This window comes from Mobula hypostoma, chromosome 9, assembly GCF_963921235.1.
Source record: "Mobula hypostoma chromosome 9, sMobHyp1.1, whole genome shotgun sequence".
NCBI lineage: Eukaryota > Metazoa > Chordata > Chondrichthyes > Myliobatiformes > Myliobatidae > Mobula > Mobula hypostoma.
In genome coordinates, this window is record NC_086105.1 from 122,637,208 (window position 1) to 122,659,100 (window position 21,893).

The 21,893-nt window shown below is 42.4% G+C and overlaps 1 protein-coding gene across 3 annotated transcripts in view; it reads right to left on the bottom strand.

Moving 5' to 3' along the window:
- tmc5 (transmembrane channel like 5) overlaps positions 1 to 21,893 on the bottom strand; it is a 125,922-nt gene that overhangs the window by 83,622 nt on the left and 20,407 nt on the right. For all 3 annotated transcript variants that reach the window (XM_063059052.1, XM_063059051.1, XM_063059050.1), the window contains exon 3: positions 3,056 to 3,210. In XM_063059052.1, coding sequence (XP_062915122.1) covers positions 3,056 to 3,132 — 77 coding nt within the window. In that variant the 5' untranslated portion in view covers positions 3,133 to 3,210. The remainder of the gene's footprint in view (positions 1 to 3,055; positions 3,211 to 21,893) is intronic.

The window sequence follows — 21,893 nt, forward strand, 5'->3', positions numbered from 1 at the left end:
CAGGACCGGATGGTGTCAATACCAGGGTGCTCAAAGCCTGTGCCCCTCAGCTATGTGGAGTACTTCGCCACGTCTTCAACCTGAGCCTGAGACTCCGAAGGGTTCCTGTACTGTGGAAGACGTCCTGCCTCGTCCCTGTGCCGAAGACGCCGCGCCCCAGCAGCCTCAATGACTACAGACCGGTGGCATTGACCTCCCACATCATGAAGACCCTGGAGAGACTGGTTCTGGAGCTGCTCTGGCCTATGGTCAGGCCACACTTAGACCCCCTCCAGTTTGCTTACCAGCCCCGACTAGGAGTTGAGGATGCCATCGTCTACCTGCTGAACCGTGTCTACAAGCCAGCGAGCACTGTGAGGGTCATGTTTTTTGACTTCTCCAGTGCGTTCAACACCATCTGCCCTGCCCTGCTGGGGGAGAAGCTGACAGCGATGCAGGTGGATGCTTCCCTGATATCATGGATTCTTGATTAACTGACTGGCAGACCATAGTACGTGTGCTTGCAACACTGTGTGTCCAGCAGAGTGATCAGCAGCACTGGGGCTCCACAGGGGACTGTCTTGTCTCCCTTTCTCTTCACCATTTACACCGTGGACTTCAACTATTGCACAGAGTCTTGTCATCTCCAGAAGTTTTCAGATGACTCTGCCATAGTTGGATGTATCAGCAAGGGAGATGAGGCTGAGTACAGGGCTACGGTAGGAAACTTTATCACATGGTGTGGCAGAATTATCTGCAGCTTAATGTGAAAAAGACTAAGGAGCTGGTGTTAGACCTGAGGAGAGCTAAGTTACCGGTGACCCCTGTTTTCATCCAGGGGGTCAGTGTGGACATGGTGGAGGATTACAAATACCTGGGGATACGTATTGACAATAAACTGGACTGGTCAAAGAACACTGAGGCTGTCTACAAGAAGAGTCAGAGCTGTCTCTATTTCCTGAGGAGACTAAGGTCCTTTAACATCCAGACAATGCTGAGGATGTTCTACGAGTCTGTGGTGGCCAGTGCTATCATGTTTGCTGTTGTGTGCTGGGGCAGCAGGCTGAGGGTAGCAGACACCAAAAGAATCAACAAACTCATACGTAAGGCCAATGATGTTGTGGGGATGGAACTGGACTCTCTGACGGTGGTGTCTGAAAAGAGGATGCTGTTCCAAGTTGCATGCCATCTTGGACAATGTCTCCCATCCACTACATAATGTACTGGTTGGGCACAGGAGTACATTCAGCCAGAGACTCATTCCACCGAGATGCAACACAGAGCGTCATAGGAAGTCATTCCTGCCTGTGGCCATCAAACTTTACAACTCCTCCCTTGGAGGGTCAGACACCCTGAGCCAATAGGCTGGTACTAGACTTATTTCCTGGCATAATTTACATATTACTATTTAACTATTTACGGTTTTATTATGGTGCAACTGTAACAAAAACCAATTTCCCCTGGGATCAATAAAGTATGACTATGACTATTCCTAACTTCCACCCACAGAGACTCCATAGACAACCCCTCCATGACTTCCTCCTTTTCTGCAGCCGTGACACTATCTCTGATCAATGGTGCCTTGCCCCCACCTATTTTATCTTCCTCCCTGTCCTTTCTGAAACATCTCAAATCTGGCACTTCAAGTAGCCATTCCTGCCCCTGCACCATCCAAGTCTCTGTAATGGCCACAACATCATAGCTCCAAGTGCTGATCCACGCTCTAAGCTCATCCGCATTCATAATACTCCTCGTGTTAAAATAGACACATCTCAAACCATTGGTCTGAGCGCATCCCTTCTCTATCACCTGCCTATCCTCCCTCTCCCACTGTCTCCAAGCTTTCTCTCTCTGTGAGCCAACTGCCCCGTCCTCCGTCACTTCAGTTCAGTTCCCACCCCCTAGTAATTCTAATTTAAACTCTCCCCAACAGCCTTAGCAAACCTCCCCGCCAGGATATTGGTTCCCCTCAGATTTAAGTGCAACCCATCCTTTTTGTACAGGTCACACCTGCCCCAGAAGAGGTCCCAATGATCCAGAAATCTGAGTCCCTGCCCCCTGCTCCAATCCCTCAGCCACGCATTTATCCTCCACCTCATTCTATTCCTATACTCACTGTCACATGGCACAGGCAGTAATCCCGAGATTACTACCTTTGAGGTCCTGCTTCTCATCCTCCTTCCTAACTCCCTGTAGTCTGCTTTCAGGGCCTCCTCCCTTTTCCTACCTATGTTGTTGGTAGCAATATGTACCACAACCTCTGGCTGTTCATCTCCCCACTTCAAGATATCGTGAACATGATCAGAAACATCCTGGACCCTGGCACCTAGGAGGCAAACTACCATCCAAGTTTCTTTCCTGCGTCCACAGAATCGCCTGTCTGACCCCCTAACTATAGAGTCCCCTATCACTGCTGCCATCCTCTTCCTTTCCCTACCCTTCTGAGCCACAGGGTCAGACTCTGTGTCAGAGGCACGACCACTGTTGCTTCCCCAGTTAAGCCATCTCCCCCAACAGTACTCAAACAGGAATACTTATTGTTAAGGGGGACAGCCACTGGGGTATACTCTGGCAACTGCTTTTTGCCCTTCCCTCTCCTGACTGTTACCCACCTCTGTCTCCCAGGGCTCCGGAGTGACTACCTGCCTATAGCTTCTCTCTATCACCTCCTCACTCTCCCTGACCAGACAAGAATCATTGAGCTGCATCTGCAGTTCTCTAGCGCAGTCCCTAAGGAGCTGCAGATCGATGCACCTGGTGCAGATGTGGCCATCCAGGTGGTGTCTCCATTACCTCTCATATCTTCTGTCTGTATCTAAACAGATAACCTACCTTGCCTCGACCCTTTATCGCCGAAGCCCCATTGAGCCAAAGCCTTTCTACTCTGTCTCCCACTACTCTGTTGCCTGCTCTGTAAAGCTGTCTTCTTTTTGAACTCTTCCCGCTGTTCTCACTGGCCACCTCTACGCGCTTGCGCAGCCATGTCCCATTCAAACTTGCGGTGGTAAACATAACTGCAATATTAGGGAGTTAACAAATAGTACTAATCTCATATTACTATTTCTTTAATTCATACCGTCTGTTCATTTCCAGTGTTTCTGAGTGGTGATATGCATAGTTGTCAAAGCACGCATTCTCTTCTTGATAGTTCATTGTGCTAAATGAATTTCTTGAGGGCTGGATTTCCTTAGTTCAATAGCAGAATTCTTTGTTCCTGGTGAGGTATCTAACCTTAAAAATTAAGCAACATAATTTAAGCACCAAAAACAACACAAGCATTGTACTGCTCATTTCAGTTCAAGCACTTTACTTTTTAAGAAGATAGTCTCCTGCTGAAGGTGGCTTTGAGTTTCAACAGCTTTCACTTAAAAATTTATTTAAGAATCAGAATGGCGTTTGTTATCAGTAATCAATCTGTAAATTTAATATTTTAGCACTGAAAATTACTACATACAAAATTGGACAAAATAAATAGTATTGTAAAATAACTTGAGACATAAAATAGACTGTCTTGAACTGTAGACCATAAAGGGACAGTTACCTGCCACAGCAAAATTGTGTTCTTGAATTCCAGTCCTTCGATGTTATTTTGTTTGACATGAGATTTATGGTGTTCGACAATATGAAAAAAATATTAACAGCTCCAAATTTATGGTTATACTGAGCAAATACTTGTCACTAAATCTCTTCATAATGTGTAAAACTGACAGGATCACCTGATGATTCCAAATGATCAGTCAAATCTTGAAGTTAGAAAGCCAGTGACAGCCTGCTTCTACACAAGTTACACTATGATGACCTTCACAATTATAATCAAAACTTAAATCAGTAAAGTGACCTGAATTTCAATCTTGTACACTTATTCCCTTATATAAACCATTGAAATTGATCATTCTTGCTTTAAAATGTCTAACTGGGGTTTCGATTGTTGCCAAGAAGCATTTCTAGCCATGCACGTAGAATTTTATGTAAGTCTGCAGTACAGTTCTCTTGGCATAATAAGAGCTAAAACTCAATGACCTTCTTAAAGAGTAGTTTTTAAAAGATTCATGATATTTCTGTTTTCACCTAATGTCTCTGTGTCCCAATCTTTGTTTCACTTTCTATAAATGAGTAAAAGATTAAATATCAAATTTCCTTGCTTGTGGTCTGCAAGACGTCTTCAACTTGATTGGTTGCTGATAGGAAAAGATAACCATGAAACCCATTCAGACTTTGGTATGCTTTCTTTAAAATCAGATCAAATTGACTGGAAAATCAATTTAATATACAACATTTCTGGCATTCTGCTGAAGGTTAAATATTTGAGCATACAGTCTTACAGTTCTGGAATTATTGCAGGCTTAGAAAGAGAAGCCATTGAAGATACATCTGCTACTTTTAGTTTGTTAATTGTTGACCCACAAAATAGAACAAAAGAATTGGTACTTCATCCCAAAATCAGCAATGATTGAGTTCCATTCCCACACCCAGAAAAATGACCTTCTTTATTCATCATCCAAATCCTGGTGGAATACCAGCCCTGCTATTTTCTTTAACTTCTCTAAAGTCTGTGAAAGTTAATTTTGACCTGACCAAGCAAATTTTATGTACCCTGAAATGGCATTTAGTTATTTAAAATTAAAATAGCTGAATTCTGCTGGAATTCATTTTTTACTGATATGAGCATGGAAGCACACAGTCGTCAGCTGTGTTCGTGCAGAATGTCCCGAACAATGAAGTACTGAACATTCAGTCTCACTAATCTAACAGCATTAAAGAGATAAAAAAACAAGCAAGTCATTGTTAATAAATGGAAATCTACCGCACTGAAAAACCGTTATATTTTAGCACCGAGTGCACTGGGGGTTGGGGAAATGAGCTGTTCAATTGTCTGAATGGAAAATGCTGGAAACACTAAGCAGGTCACACCACATTTGAAACACAAAACAGATTTAACATTTCAGTTTGGAGACTCTTAATTGGAAGCAGCAAGGAGAGAAGACAAGTTAGTATCAAATCCCAGGAAAGTTAGGAGAAGGTGGACAGGACAAAGAAAATATTTCTGATAGAGTGAGGCAGCACCCATCTTCTTCCAAAGTTTTTACACTTCCAGATTCTGTGCTTAGGTCAATGCCCAATGATCCGTCAGATTATTATTCATTCTCTGGCTGAGCATCAAGGAAAGACCAAGCTCTTACCAGCAACTGAAAGGTAAGTATGCATAGACTTGGCTCCAATAAAGGTACTGTTTGAAATGTACCTTCACTTGTACAGGAGCAAACAAAGGCAGAATGGGAACATAAAGTACTAAAACTGTACCTACACAATTTCTGCGTCAAGGTCTATCTGCAATGCTGTAATCCGTGATAGGGTTCACAACAAGAGACTAATGGAAAGGCACGAAGAAAAAGAATGTGTATAACCCCACTTCTAAGAGATTTCTCTGAGAACTTACAGCCCACTTTTTGACTAGGGGCATTACAACCTTTCAAATTAAATAGTAAGTTAAACAACTGCCTTTCATTATATTTTGAGATGTTTCTTTAATTTTCATAATATTTATTATGGGTGCCACTGTAGAGTAGAAGTTAAAGTGACGCTATTACAGCTTGGGGCATTCTGGCATTCAGAGCTCAATTTCGGTGCCATTCTGGAGGAGTCTCTGTATATTCTCCCCATGGAATGCATGGGTTTTGCCAGGGTGCTCCGGTTCCTCCCACAGTCCAAAGACCTACCGCGTAGGTTAACTTGTCATTGCAAATTGTCCTGTGATTAGGTTAAGGTTAATCGGGCTTATGGGGTTGCTGGGGCAGCATGGCTTGAAGGGCCGAAGGATGCTGCATTGCTAAATAAATTAATTTTATTAATTTTCTCCTCACCCACCACCTCCATTTCGTAAAACTTTTTCTGTATTCCCTCAAAATACTGGAGGGACTTGCAGATCTATAAAAAGGAATTTAAAAAGTCAAATGTTTCGGGCAGAAACCCTTCATCAGGACTCAAAATGCTGAGTTCCTCCAGCATTTTGTGTATGTTACTCTGGATTTCCAGCATCTGCAGATTCTCTTGTGTTCCTGTATTCACAGTTTGTTCCTGTTCTGATGGCCTGAAACATTCATTTCCTCGTTAATGATTTGCATAGAATTGATGGACGTTTTCAAATTCTTCTGCTACTATTTTACGTTAATGACTTGTCTGATGATATTGTAGAGATTTATAGCAGCAGTTGAGCAAAGTTCAAAGATACATCATATCATATGATTTGAGAATGGAGGTAATCTTAATTTAAAACTGATTTTTCCTCTCAGAAAACCTCATCCTTCATTTTACAACATTATAACAATGAGTTGATCATATCAAATATACCTTTATGATTTTCTGAAAAGAAAATGATGGTTAGAAGCGGACTCCATCACAAAGAAGATGAGTAATTTGGAGTTCAGATGCAAGACAGCTTTGTAGTTCAGAACCAAAAAACTGTGCAAGTGCCACAGAAAGAAATGTCATAGACTTGGGCAATACTGTAGTATGGTCGTTAATATTCCCAACAGCTCCAGAAAACTAGATTCAATCTTTCACATTCTCCCTTTGACCGGGAACATTTTCTCCAGATCGTGACTCTCTTCCCAATGCCAAACTCATGCTTGTTAATGGACTAATCAAGTATTGAACATTTTTCCTAGTGTAGGCATGTGGCAGGAGTATGGAAGGGGGCAGGAAGCCGATAGGGATGAGAAAGGAAACATGGGATTGGTTTGGATGTGTGCGCTCAATGTTCAGGACAGATGTAGAGGATCAAAGAGCCTGCTTCTGTGCCGTATGACCTAAAAGTGATATTGCAGCATTGATGAAGGATCCTGGCCCGAAACTTTGACTGTACTCTTTTCCACAGATGCTGCCTGGCCTGCTGAGTTCCTCCAGCATTTTGTGTGTGTTGCTTGGATTACCAGCATCTGCAGATTTTTTTCTGCAGCATTGAAATCTCATTGGCTCTTCACTCAACCCTGGAACATCCGGACAGCAAAGATACATACATCAGGATGCTCTATCAACTAGAGCTCAGCATTCAATACCATTATCCCCTTTAAACTAATCAATACGCTCCAAGACCTTTGCCTCAGTACCTCTTTGTATAGTTGGATCCTAGATTTCCTTACTTGCAGACCCCACTCATTTTGGATTGGCAACAACATCGCCATAATCTGCATCGGCACAGGTGCACCACAAGACTGTGAGCTTAGTCTCCTGCTCTACTCGCTTTACACTTGTGACTGTGGGGCTAAGCACAGCTCCAGTGCCATATTCAAGTTTGCTGAGGACAACATTGTCAACGGCTGAATTAAAGGTGGTAATGAATCTGCGTATAGGAGGGAGAATGAAAATCTGGTTGAGCGGTGCCATAACAACAACCTCTTACTCAATGTCAGCAAGACCAAGGAGCTGATTAATGATTTCAGAAGAAGGAAACCAAAGGTCCATAAGCCAGTCCTCATCAGAGGATCAGAGGTGGAGAGGGTCAGCCACTTTAAGTTCCTTTGCGTTATTATTATAGGGGACCCATCCTGGGCCCAGCACATAAGTGCAATTACAAAGAAAGTTCAGCAGTGCCTCTACTTCCTTTAGAATATGTGGATACTGGGCATGACATCTAAAACTTTGACAAACTTCTATAGATGTGTGGTGGAGAGTATATTGACTGGCTGCATTACAGACTGGTATGGAAATACCAATACCGTTGAATGTAAAATCTTACAAAAAGTAGTGGATGTGGTCCAGTCTACCATGGGTAACGCCCTCCCAACCACTGAGTACATCCACATGAAACGCCATTGCAGGAAAGGGACATTCATCATCAGGGACCCCCACCACAGAGGACATGCTCCCTTCTCGTTACAGCCATCAGGAAGAAGGTACCGGAGCATCAGGACTCACACCACCAGGTTCAGGAACAATTACTACTCCTCAACCATCAGGCTCTTGAACCAAAGGGATAAGTTCACTCAAACGTCACCTGCCACATCATTGAAATATTTCCACATCCAATGGACTTGCTTTCAAGGACTCTTCATCTCATGATCTTGATATTTATTGCATATTTATTATTTCTTCTTTTTCTATATGTACAGCATGTTGTCTTCTGCACTCTGGTTAGACATCCTATTTGGATGGTCCTTCATTGATCCTGTTACAGTTATTATTTTATAGATTTATTGAGTATGCCCACAAGAAAATGAATCTCAGGAATATATGTGGTGACATATATGTACTTTGATAATATATTTACTTTGAATTTTTGTACTTTTGGTTCTATTGTGTCACATCACTTCTGTACTCTGCTGACAGAATAGCAGGAGTGTCAAGGGTCAGTTTCACAGTAGTAGACTTTGTTGCGTGGAAGAGGGTTCTTTCTGGTTGATAATGTGACATCTCTTCTAGTCTTCCTATCAATGCCACACAGACCTAGACCACCTGCAGCTGTACACTCAAGACTCGGAGTGAATAGAAGGTCATTAACATAGCTCTGTAAACCATTTTCAGAGGAAGCTCAGCAGGCAGTTACCTACTTGACGCTAAAGGAATTTATTTTGTGAGCACATTAGAAGATAAATAAACACACAGAACAGCTATTGGGTTTTACATTAGTGAATATTAAATAATCCTGTCAATTATACATGGATGGGACTGATTATGGAATTATAGACAATACTGTTACTGTGAGGAGTCCTACACCATTAGCTTCATGGAATAAAAACAGCATTACAAGAATTCTGAAAACCAGCATTATTAACCGTCAATGACAATTGTGTTGCCCCTCCTCCTCTTACTGTATCTCCTTGTTGGCCAAATGGTAATAAGAACTTGACCCTGGGTATTATGGAATTATGCGGCTTACAATGGCACCTAAACACCTGCTGATACACAAAGATAATACAAAAGTTGTGAAGAGGACATAAGGTGTCTACAAAACGACATAGATCAGAAAGTGGGCAAAGATCCAGCAAATGGAGTATAGTGTGCAAAATTAACTACTTTAGCAGTACAAGTATGAAAAAAAACCCTGAAAAGATTGCACAGCCCTGAGAATCTCGGTGTCCAAGTGCCTGATTCACAAAAGACTGGCGAACAGGAACATCATGGAAACAGGGAAGCTATAATGTTATCATTCATTGTCAGGCAAGTTAAACAAAAATGAAAGGAGGTTACATTTCAGTGTTTGGGCTACTGGTGAGACACATTAGGGGCTGTCAAAGATGGTGCCATCTAACGTGCAGCTCCCAAAGGAATCATCAAGTACTTTTGTTGAGAATTATTGTTGATGAAATCTGATGCAGCCACAGTCACTGCAGAAAGCAATGTTGTTTCAAGATGTTTTTATACAAGCTGTGGCTCTTTAACATTGGCACAGTGAGGTCTGCAGACCACCCAGACAGCCACAAGCATAGGGAACCTCTCCGTTGTCTGAAGAAACTGAGAAAATGAGGTTGCTGGAGTGGGCCTTAAGGCCTTCCTTCCCTGCCATCCTACTGGCTAATGTACAATCTCTGGAAAATAAAATGGAAGAGCTCAAGGCACGATTGCAGCATCAGAGGGACATCAGGGCCTGTTGTGTAATCTGCTTTACAGAGACATGGCTCACCCCCTGCACTCCAGTGTGAGGACTTCACCTTCCACCATGCAGACCAGTCAGCAGTGTCAGGATAGTGGTGACATTTGCTTCTTGATTAACTCATTGTGGTGTAAAAATGAGGCGGTCTCAGTACTGCTCGGACATCTGGTGGTCAAGCGTTGTCCATTCTATCTGCCACGGGAGTTCTCACCACCATCCTGGTTGCAGTGTGTATCCCACCCCTAGCCAATGTCAACCTGGCAGCAAAGGAGCTGAGCACCGTGACAAACAGTGATGAGACAGTGTACCCCGATACCTTCCTGATCATTGTGGAGGAATTCAACCAGGCCAACTTGAAGAAGTCTGTGACAGACTACCACCAACATGTCATCTCTGGTCTCAGAGAAACCAACTCACTTGGTCACCGTTATACCATCATCTAGAATGCTTAACATGCCATCCCTCACCCACCCTTTGCCCTGATCACCAGGCTGTGTTTCTACTCCTGAAGTACAGTATAGGCAGAGTTGAGGACCACAGCCCCAGTGGTGAGGACCGTGAAGGTACGGACAAGGAAGGTGGAACAGAATTTACAGGTGGACTGGACCATACTCAGAGATTAACTTTCAGAGGTGATTGAATATGTCACACTCATCACTAACTTCATCAAGACTTACGTGAATGAATGTGTGCCTTTGGGAACATACTGGATGTACCCAAACCAGAAGCCATGGATGAATCAGGAGATTCGCAGTCCACTGAAGGCTAGGCCTGTGGTGTTTAAGATCAGCAATGCAGAACCCTACAAAAACTCCAGCTACGACCTATGGAAGGCCATTGTGAGAGCAAAAAGGCAATTGTGTGTGTGAAAATGGAGGCACAATCTGATGCAGGTCAGCTTACTGCTGTGCCTGAGGTTCCCCAAGCTTCAAAGGAGCAAAAGTCAAACCAGTGCCCATGAAGAGCAGAGTGAGCCCCCTCAATGACTATCAGTCAGATCTACTGTGATGAGTGCTTTGAGAGGTAGATCACGCCTAGAATTAACTCCTCCTTGAGCAAGGAGCTGGAACCTGCAATTCGCCTAATGCCTGCAGTGGGTGCAATCTAACTGGTTCTCCACTGGGTTCTGGACCACGTAGACAGTAGCAATACCCATATTAGGCAGCTGTTATCAATTACAATTTGACATTCAATGCCATCACCTGTGCAGACCAATCTACACACTTTGAAACTTGGCCTCGGTACCTCCCCCCACAACTCGATTCTTGACTTCCTTTACTTTCTTTTTATTAGTTCTTTTTATTGTAGCTCGAAGTAATTTCTTATGCCTACACTACACTGCTGTTACAAAACAACAAGTTTAAAGGTTTATGTCAATGACAATGAACCTAATTCTGATACATTTGGAGATCAATTCAGTACGTCCCTGTTATGTTTTGTAAGTTCAAAACATTAAGTTAATTCAAAGGAAACATGGAGTCTGAAATGTGGGTGTAACTTTGTCTTTACTTTTAAGCGAGGTGTGCACGTATCATGTGGTAGTGTGGTGATGTATGAAATTAATGTATTTTATATATAACCCACAATTAATTATTTAAATGAACAAGAATACTTAATCAACCAATATATATACAAGATTACTCAATACTGAATACAAACACTCCTGCCTGCTTAGCTATAAATTCTAACTCAATAGAGAATGCATCTCAACTATATACACAGTATACTATATAATGCAACTACTATATACAGACATCCACAGCATAATCAATTTTTAAAATGTCCCATTCAAGTCTAAAGATTTAATTGTAGTTGAAGATTTCTTCCTTGTGGGATAATGCCTTTTCTGACAAGGGGACCACTCTGCTTGGCAGGTGGGAGTTATGGCTTGGGGCAATCATAGATTCTGGGGCTGCCTCTATGGTAGTTGTAGAAATTGACTCTGAGAATGCAGGAAGTGGCTCTGATAGCAGTAGCCAACTTTCTTCTCTATCAAATGACTTTGCTCTCCTCAACTAATGGATGCGTCATCTCCAGGAGATATCAGCCCCAATCTCCACCGTGTAGGAGAGTGGACCTTAATCTTTCCGAGTACCCACTTTTGATCAACTCTGTAGTCCCTCACCTGGACAGGAGTGAAACATCAAACCTCCTTATTTGAGGAGTCTTCAATTTGCCTCAACTGTTTGTCTGCATCCTCCTTCTGAGATTGGGTTTGAGGAGTTCCAAGCAGGAAAGCAAGGGACAACCCAGGAACAGCAGAGCTGGTGAGTTGTGGAGGGTGTTGCATTACGATATGCAAGGAGGAAATTGGCAAGTTTCTGGTTCAGTGTTAATGTACAGTGTTCTGCTGACATTGCTCACCTTGAATTCTTTAGCCTCTGGGTGGTAACCTTTCCACCAAGTCACCAGCTAGGTGGTAGAGTGCAGATGTAATATGTCTTATTCCATGCATTTTTTGGAATGATTGAAACTGTTCCGTCACAAACTGTGGTCCATTGTCACTGACTAAGTGTTCTGGTGCACCAGTCCTTGAGAAGAGGCTACTCAATAGATTAACAGTGTGTGAGACTGTTGTCCAGGCTATCCGAAACACTTCTAGCCACTCTGTAGCTGCATCCACTATTACCAACAAATATGTGTCCTTCAATAGTCCAGCAAAATCTACATAAATCCTGTGCCAGGGAAATGCAGGAATTCCCAGGGATGGTGAAGCATTGCTCTTGCTATCTCCTGGACATGTTAGCATCCCATACAGTGAATGGCAAGCTGCTTGATCTGCTGATCTATCCCAGGCCACCAGACAAAACTTCCAGCAAACACTTTCACCTTGACCACGCCTAGATGGTCGGCATGAACTACCCCAACAAGTTAGCTCTCAGCTTGGGTGGAATAACTCTCAATCCCCATATCAGGAAAGTCCTGTAAAGGGCACATTCATCCTGGCGCTGGTAAAATTGGGGGAAGTAGGATTTCTGCTGCACATTCCGGCCATTTTGGGTGGCCATGCAGACCTGAGATAGTGTGGGGTCTCTTCTGGTTTCCCTTTTGATTGTCTCCACTGTAATAGGGAGACTTCCGATTTGCATTAGGGAGAATATGTCAAGAGGAGTGTCTTTTTCAGTAAATTTTTTGAATACTTCCTTTTCCAAGGGTGAACAGGACAATCCATCAACATTTCCATGATTAGTTGTCCTCTTGAATTCGATCTTGTAATTGTGTCCTTCAAGAAGCAGAGCCCATCTCTGCATTCGTACTGTTGCTGTTAGTGGAACACCCCTCTGTGGAGTGAAAATGGACACCAGTGGTTGATGATCAGTAATGAGGGAAAACTCTCTCCCATACAAGTACTGGTTGAGATGCTTTACACCCCAAACCAGGCTCAAGGCTTCTCTGTCAATCTCTGCCGTGGTAAGGGAACGTGATGCATAAGCTATGGGGTTTTCACTTCCATTACTCATAACATGTGACGTGACTACACCTATACCATAAGGCAAGGCGTCACAGACAAACTTCACTGGATGCAAATCTTAATGTTTCAGTATAGTGTCTGGTGTCACCTTTTCCTTTACCTTTTTGAAAGCCACCTCACACTGCTTTGTCCATTGTCATTTCTTCCCGATCTATAGTAATGAGTTGAAGGGGTGGAGCTCAGTAGACAGGTTTGGCAGGAACCTGTTATGATTCTTGACAAATTCTAGAAGGACCATAACTATGACACATCTTTTGGCCTTGGGGCATTCATCACTGACTGAATTTTCTCAGTACACTTATGAAATTCTAGTGCGTCAATTGTGTGACCACAGTAAGTGATGTTTGATTTAAAGAATTCACACTTGTCACATCATGCTCGGAGCCCATAATCATCTAATCTTTTTAACACTGTCTTGAGATTTTGGCGATGTTCCTTGTCATCCTTATTGGTTACAATGATGTCATCCAGGTAACACTGAGTGCCTGGGCAACTTCACAGCACCTGGTCCATAGCTTTCTACCAGAGTGCAGATGCAGATGCTACTCCAAAAATAAGGCTATTATATCGATAAAGCCCTTTGTGAGTGTTTATGGTGAGAAACTCTTTGGACTCTTCTTCCATCTCCATCTGCAAATAGGCTTCTGCTAAGTCCACTTTGCTGAGTGGAAGTGGGCAGAGGTTATTAACCTGTTTTCAGCTGATGGTGACCTAAAAATCTCCACAGATCCTGATACACTTTCCTCTTGGCTAACGGGACCACAGCCATTGCCGATGGGCTCCTGGAGTAAGTGAGGAAACAGATTCGGTAGGTCTCAAAGGCAAAGACTCTGGACACACAGTCTTGGCAGTAAAGGATTTTATTTATAGAAGGAAAACGTTGAAAAATGGCAAACGAAGCAACACGCACACACGCACAATTTACAGCAGTCAAGGGAAAAGTCAGATCGGCAATAAAACACACGCGAGCAATTAATAATGAATGTGGGAAAATCACGTGGGAACAAAGTACACGTGCACACACACACACACACACACACACACACACACACACACACACAACCAAGGGAAAAGTCAATACGATACAAGCCACCCCTTGAATCTGTGCGGGCACAGCTCTATGCTATTAGGGACAATAATCAATGCTCCCAACCCTATTCAATGCACAGCTCACCAACAATTTCTCCAGCGCTGTTCCACGGTTCTCAGCCTGGAGTGAAGCAGGGTGGTCCCGCGGAGAAGAGCCAGTCCAGCACATGTGGCACCCTTTTAGTGCAGGAGGGCTGGAGGGTCCAGCCCAGGTAATTCACAGGGGGGTTAGTGGCTCGGTGCCAGTTGAGTTAAGCTGATTACAAAGGCCAATTGCCCGAGGCCAAGTACAAGGCTAATTAAAGAGGCCAATGGTTGGGTGTGCATTGATGGGTGAGGGGGTTCAAACCTTGATTGGCAGGTGGCGTGCCTTCTGACCAGGTAGTGGGCAGTGCTGTCACGTGACAGTCATAACCCCTCCAATACAGCTCCACTCAACCTTTGAAAGAAATCCTTCACCTCCATGCAATCTAGCTCACTGGCTACTTTATCACAGATGGTATAAGGAACCAGACAGGCTTTGCAAAACTTGGGTGCAGCATTTGCATGTGGTAATATTTTACTATTGATATGTTTGAATTTTCCAATGCTATCCTTGAACACTGATGTGGCATCATCCAGTATATTTCTTAATTTGCTTTCATATGGATTCATTGCACTGTATGTGGAATGCAAGTTGTGATGGATCTGTAATCAAGTTGTGGTTGTTCCAGCCAATCACACCCCCACAATGCTGGCCCTTCTGTTTTTATCACATAAAGCTCAGCATGGCTTACTGGTTGTTGCATTTCATTGTTACAGATATCATACCTACAGGAGTGATCTTTTCTCCAGTATAACTTCTTAGTTGGATATCAGTAGGCTTCCATTTGGTATCTTTGAAATGCCATGCAAATTCATTTTGTAGAATGATTGAAACGCTGAACCAGTGTCTAATTCCATTATAATTAATTTCCCGTTCACTTCTTGTGTAAGCCATATTGTCTATTGTTAATTTTCACACTGTAAATCTCAAGGCGACACCATCTTGTGTCAGTCTCATCATCAACAGATTTTTCATCAGCAGCAGGCAGACTAGTTCTCATTTTGAAACTGCAACTTGACTTTTTAGCTTTTCTCTTCCCTGTGCAGTCCATTTGTTTTTGTCTTGCTTGACATGCTCTTTGTATGCATCCTACTTTGTTGTATCTTCTGCAAGTTTCACCTTCAAATCTGCATTTGTTTGGTGTATGTGATCCCCTACCACAATAGTAACTGGTAGCATTATATAATTTAGATTATGATCAGATCAAACATGTTCTTACTAAATGTTAGAAGGAGCCTGAAGTTCTGGATGGCATACTTTTGTTTTCAAGTTGTACATACATACTTTATTCTTTATACTTTATTGTCGCCAAACAATTGATACTAGAACATACAATCATCATAGTGATATTTGATTCTGCGCTTCCCGCTCCCTGGATTACAAATCAATAGTAAATATTAAAAATTTAAATTATAAATTATAAATAGAAAATATAAAAATGGAAAGTAAGGTAGTGCAAAAAAAAACCAAGATGCAGATCCCGATATTTGGAGGGTACGGCCCAGATCCGGGTCAGGATCTGTTCAGCAGTCTTATCACAGTTGGAAAGAAGCTGTTCCCAAATCTGGCTGTATGTGTCTTCAAGCTCCTGAGCCTTCTCCCAGAGGGAAGAGGGACGAAAAATGTGTTGGCTGGGTGAGTCATGTCCTTGATTATCCTGGCAGCACTGCTCCGACAGCGTGCGGTGTAAAGTGAGTCCAAGGACGGAAGATTGGTTTCTGTGATGTGCTGCACTGTGTTCACGATCTTCTGCAGCTTCTTCTGGTCTCGGACAGGACAACTTCCATACCAGGTTGTGATGCACCCCAGAAGAATGCTTTCTACAGTACATCTATAAAAATTAGTGAGGGTTTTAGGGGACAGGCCAAATTTCCTTAGCTTCCTCAGGAAGTAAAGGTACTGTTGGGCCTTCTTGGCAGTGGACTCTGCTTGGTTGGACCAAGTCAGGTCATTTGTGATATTGACCCCAAGGAACTTAAAGCTTTTGACCTATTCCACTTGCACACCACCGATGTAAATGGGGTCGTGCGGTCCGCTACTCCTTCTGAAGTCAACAACCAATTCCTTCGTCTTGCTGACATTGAGGGATAGGTTATTGTCTTCGCACCATGCCACCAGGTTCTTAATTTCCTCTCTGTACTCAAGCTCATCATTACCCGAGATACGGCCTACAATTGTTGTGTCATCTGCAAACTTACATATTGAGTTCGATCAAAACTTGGCTACACAATCATGGGTGTACAGTGAGTACAGCAGGGGGCTGAGTACACAGCCTTGTGGGGCACTGGTGCTCAGAGTGATTGTAGAGGAGAGCTTGTAGACACTTGTAAAAACAAGTTAAGAAACAGAATTTTGGTGTACGGCAAAGTTCTGCCCATTTTGTTCAGTTGCTGAGGATTGCTTAAGCATACCAATTTTCTGAAGATACATTTGTCTTTATGACCCGACTCGTGACTGTGCCTGGAGGCCTGCTGAGAATCCTGAGAAGACTTTGCTTAGGACCTTTGCCAGTTAATAGCTAGACTGTGACTAGTTAGGTGAGGGAATGAAAGCCCAAGTAAACTATCTGTACCTAACAGTTTATATATACACAAAAGTTCTCCAGTATAAACAGGATTATGGACTTTCTATGGAGAAAATAGATAAAAGGATTCCTGGAAGTTAAAGGATAAGCTAGTAACTAAGCCAGCAATCAGCTAACATTCTGTAGCTCAAAGAATACAAAGCATATGAAGAACATAGAACGGTATTACACAGTGCAGGTGCTTTGGCCCAAAATGTTGTGCCAACCTTTTAACCTGTTGAAAGAACAGTTTAACCATTTCTCCCACATAGTCCTCCATTTTTTTCCCTCTTTCAACCATGTGTCTATCCCCTCCAAGAGGACCACAACCTTGTCGTAGTACTTGGAGGCTTGCGTGCTTCACTGACTCAGAGAGCTATGCTGGCTGGAATCAGAGCTTTATGTTTTGGCTTTTGGTGGGATGACCCATGCCAAACAGGTCAAAGGGTAGAGGCCAGACTAAGAGTGGTCCACCAGTCCTCCAGGTTCCGGGGTTCAGCTCAGGGCTAACAACCCTAACTGGTAAAACAAAATTGTTACAGAATCCACAATAAAGAATCTATCTGCAACTGAGTGAGATGTTATTCCTGAGTCTCCACCTGGAACTTGCATGACTGACAGCAGTGAAAACAGAGATACTAACACAATGAAAACAGAACTACCGGCACAATGAAGGAAATCCTAAGCACCGCCAGATATGGAGGACCTTTATTGTTGCTCTAAATGCCATCAGTGTAATGGTCAGCAGAGAGAGAAATGTGCCTATCTAAGAGTTTAAATGACAAGAAGTATACATCATGTAGATACTAACATTTTAACCAATAATCAGAAGTATCCCATCTAGTTCTGTAATGTCAAAATCATTGTATCACAAGACACAATTCATTCCCAAGTCTAGGTGCATCCTCCAGTTTGTAGATTAGAAATATCCATTAATTGTTTCTCTAATTAGATAGTTGTGTTTAAATAAAAATAAAAGTTCTGCAACACCAGTCAACCACTTCTTGTTCTTTAATTTTTTAAAATTAGTATTCCCAAGAAAATTATTCTTAGTTCATTTTAATCAAACTATTTTCTGTAGTATTCTGACCACAACATTTATCACATCTTCATCCTCTTTTTAAACTTGCCTTCAATGTTTCTCTTTCATATTTTCCGATGATTCTTGACTATCATTATCAATCTTTCATATAATTTTAACATCTACACTTAAGAAATCAATTGGCATTAAAATACCTGTACTTATACAGATTAGCAATGCCTGCAGATAGAGCCTTTTGCTAAATTGTGTGTTAAGTGCTTATATTATACATTTCAATATTTACTTTCAACTGTGGAAAACTGCAAGATATAACAACATCCTAATGAATGATCTGAGAAGGCCATCCACATGTACCAAGTTCTTTAAAACAATTTCAGAATAATCAGCTGAGAGAAGAATTCACTCTCGCACTGAAGCACCTTTTAGCATAAATTAACTATTATAGTCAAAGCAGTAACACCTAACTGGAAGACTGTACGGAACTGTAAGTAAATCTATTGTTCCTCCCTTCACCAGTATCCTAATATATGTAATAGACATAATTTTACTATCTATTATTATTATTCCTACAAATTACCACATAAGCACTTCTTTAGGCCAAAAGGCGATATCCCTGAAATACGCTTCCTTCTTTTTCCTGACCGGCATCACAATACCCCTTGACGCCAAGGCTTACTAACCACCATCCTTGCCTTCACTCTAACAGGAATATGTTGTTTCCCGAATTATCCCCCCCCCCCCACTTGCTAAATGTCTGTTTACCTGCAAACAGTCTCTTCAATCAATATTTGCATGTTTCTGTCTAACGCTTTCTAGAATGGTCTTGCCTTTATTAGGATTTTAATTTGTAGAGCAGCCCTATCATTCTATAACACTTTTAAAAGTAATTGAATTATGGTCACTACTCATGCTCATTTCACAACAGGAGGTCAAGTGTGTCCCTCTCTAGCAGTACCAGCTACATACTTTTTGATAAAGCTTTGCTTGATGCATTTAACAAATTCTGCTCCATCTAAGTCCTTTAGACTATGCCAGTCCTGGTCAATATTAAGGAAATTTAAATCACCTACTACTACAACCCTATCATTCTCGTAGATCTTCTAATTCCTGCTGAAAATTGGGGTCCTCTAGCATAAGTTATCATCCCCTTATTTCTAAGTTCCACCCCTACAGGCTCAATGGACAATCCCCCAAGAGTATATTCCTAGTAGTACCGTGAGGTTCTCCCTCATCAAAATCACTACCACCCACCCCCCTCCTTACTACCATGCTAACAGCACCTACAGAATTTACTTGACTTTTTTCTGATCACTGTATTTATTTTCCCAATGTAGTCCCATCCACAAATGTAGATTGGGTGACTATTTTGCAGGCATCTGTGTTTAGTTTGCAGAGGCAATACAAAACCTAGAGCCACTCTCCCTCAGATTCTTGCCTTCAAGAAGGTGCCAGCAACCAACGGCGATGTTTTGCAGACAGCTCACAAAACTACTAGATACACCGGTAGCTGTACTTCTTCTGAATTGCGATTGCTGCAGTCTGCAGCATGCAACTTCCCTTTTAAGGATGTTATTTTGAACCAACTAAATGATCTGGCGCTTTTGCAATCTTCTGGGGTGGTTCAGCGAACGAGACTGCAGACACATCACTGGGGGAGGACGTGGCATTGAGGCCTGATGGCGGAAGACAAACCCGTGGTCGGCTCCATTTCTCCGCGCTGACTAAATCGTCGAGCAAGATTATAATCGTCGAGGATAAGAGTAGCATTTGGCCAATCTCCCTTCTCTCGTTACTACTGTCGGCTGGGAGGATCAGGAGTCTTGGGTTTCATGCCATCAGGTTTGGGAGCAGTGTTTACCCTGCAGCCACCAGCACCTCAGCATTGAACTGTGGACTATTTTCAGGGACTCATGTTTATCTTTATTATTACTATTTGCACGATTTGATCAAGGCGTTAAGGCCAAGGGCAAAGGACCAACCAATGTTCTGCTCACCACTCTGCAAGGTGCTGAACTGGCTCTGTGACTATGGCCTGCAGCCATTGGGGTCCTGGACCAGCTTCACCCACCTGAGCGCTGAACAGGCACCGTGGCTGTGGACTCACCTTCAGGGACTCTGCAGTGAATGTTCTGTGTGTTATTTGTTCACTTTTTTATTTTCAGCATGATTTGTTCTTTGTTTCAGACATTGGGTGTTTAATAGTCTTTATTATGTGGGTTTTCTTTAATGGGTTCTATTGTGTTTCTCTATTTTGTGGCTGCCTTTGAGTTTTTCAGCCCCCATGCAAATTACAGTGAAACTCTGATAATCCGGCATGCTGAGGACCTCTTTGGTGCCATTCCAGCAGATTTTTCACATTATTAGATAACATCCTATTAATAATACAACAAAGTTTTAATCCACTTTTTAAAGATGTTCACAGTAATATACTGAACTTTCCAATAAATTCTGTGAGTGTAAAAGGGAGTTCAGGAAACAGGTCACTGGCAAGTTTAAAACAGGGCTACAGGAAATGGGTCCTGATCAGCCAAATGCTGAATGATTGGGATTTATGAACAAAGAAACAAAAGGTTATCAGAGTTTTTCTATAACTTACTTTTTCACATTCCCAGTTCTGATGAAGGGCTTTAAACCTGAAACATTGACTCAGTTTCACTTTCCGTATTTGCTGCCTGACTTACTGAGTGTTTCCAAAACAAAGCTATGCTAATCTGAAACAAATCAGGAACACTTAGTCTGGTGAAGCATAGAAGATATTTGGAACTCTTTTCCTTAACTTCTGTGGCTGCTCAGACAGCTGGAGATTTCAAGGGGGCATACTTGTATTGGGTAACGACAATAAGAAATATAGAACAATACCAAACTGTATTGAAGTGCCAATCAAACTCCATCTAAACAGAGATTCCCATCCTAGGGTCCACACTCCTCGGTTAATGGCCAGGATCCATGGCATAAAAAAGGTTGAGAGCTCCTGCCCTATTAGAAATCCCGGGAGACCAGCAATTTCTGAGTCACTCAAATCACCCCAACTATCATTCCACAGTCAAAGTCACTTAGATCACATTCCTTCTCCATTCTGATGTTTGATCTGTACAACAACTGTGAAGGGAATGTAGATGTCTCAAGGCACCATACTATTCCATGTGCTTGAAATTCCCAACCAAGAAATCCACCCCATGTTCACTTTTCCAATATTTACAACTGACTAACCATAGAAGATGCAACAAATTAAAAAGGAAACAAGAGGCAAGAGTTCTTAACAAAATTGTCAAGTACCTTTGGGATGGGAGGAACTATTACCTTTAACAAATTATGTTTTGAAAATATCTAAAATAAAAATTTCAGTACCAGTAGCCAGTGTCTCTGTGATACATTGTTTTGGTAATCGTCATTTTATCTTTCAAGAGCAACGGATGGACTGTTTTCACAGACAGGTTGCTCCCAAGCTCAGGTACCAGTTCTTATCACTGGAGAATATTAACCAGGTCCAAAACAACACACACTAAATGCTGGAGGAACTCAGTAGGTCTGGCAGCTTCTGTAGAAATGAATAAACAGACGCGTTTTGGGCCGAGACCCTTCATCAGGACTGGGAAGAATGGGGGAAGACAGCAGAATAAAAAGGTAGGGGGAAGGGGATGGAGGACAATCTAGGAAGAGTAAGTGGCTGTGGTCATGAATCTGGAAGATGACATGGTCAGAGGGCAGCCGAGATCACAAGGGGGAACAGAGAGAGAGGATCTCACTGAACTCCCATCGAAGAAAAGATTTAAACTTCTTTAGGGAAGGCATACCTCGAAGAGACTACACAGTGGAGCATTAACTCATAAACACAAGAGATTCTGCAAATACTGGAAGAACTCAGCAGGTCAGAGAGCATCTGTGAAAAGGAATAAGTAGTTGACATTTCATCAGGACTGGAAAGGAAGGGGGAAGATGAAAGAATAAGCAATAAAAGCTAGCATAGTCCATTTGCCTTTCTAACTGTGTCACCCTTTATCAAGATCATAGCTGAGATTTACTTTAGTACCGTTTTCCAGCCCTCTCTCCATGTGAAGTGACTTCACTATCATC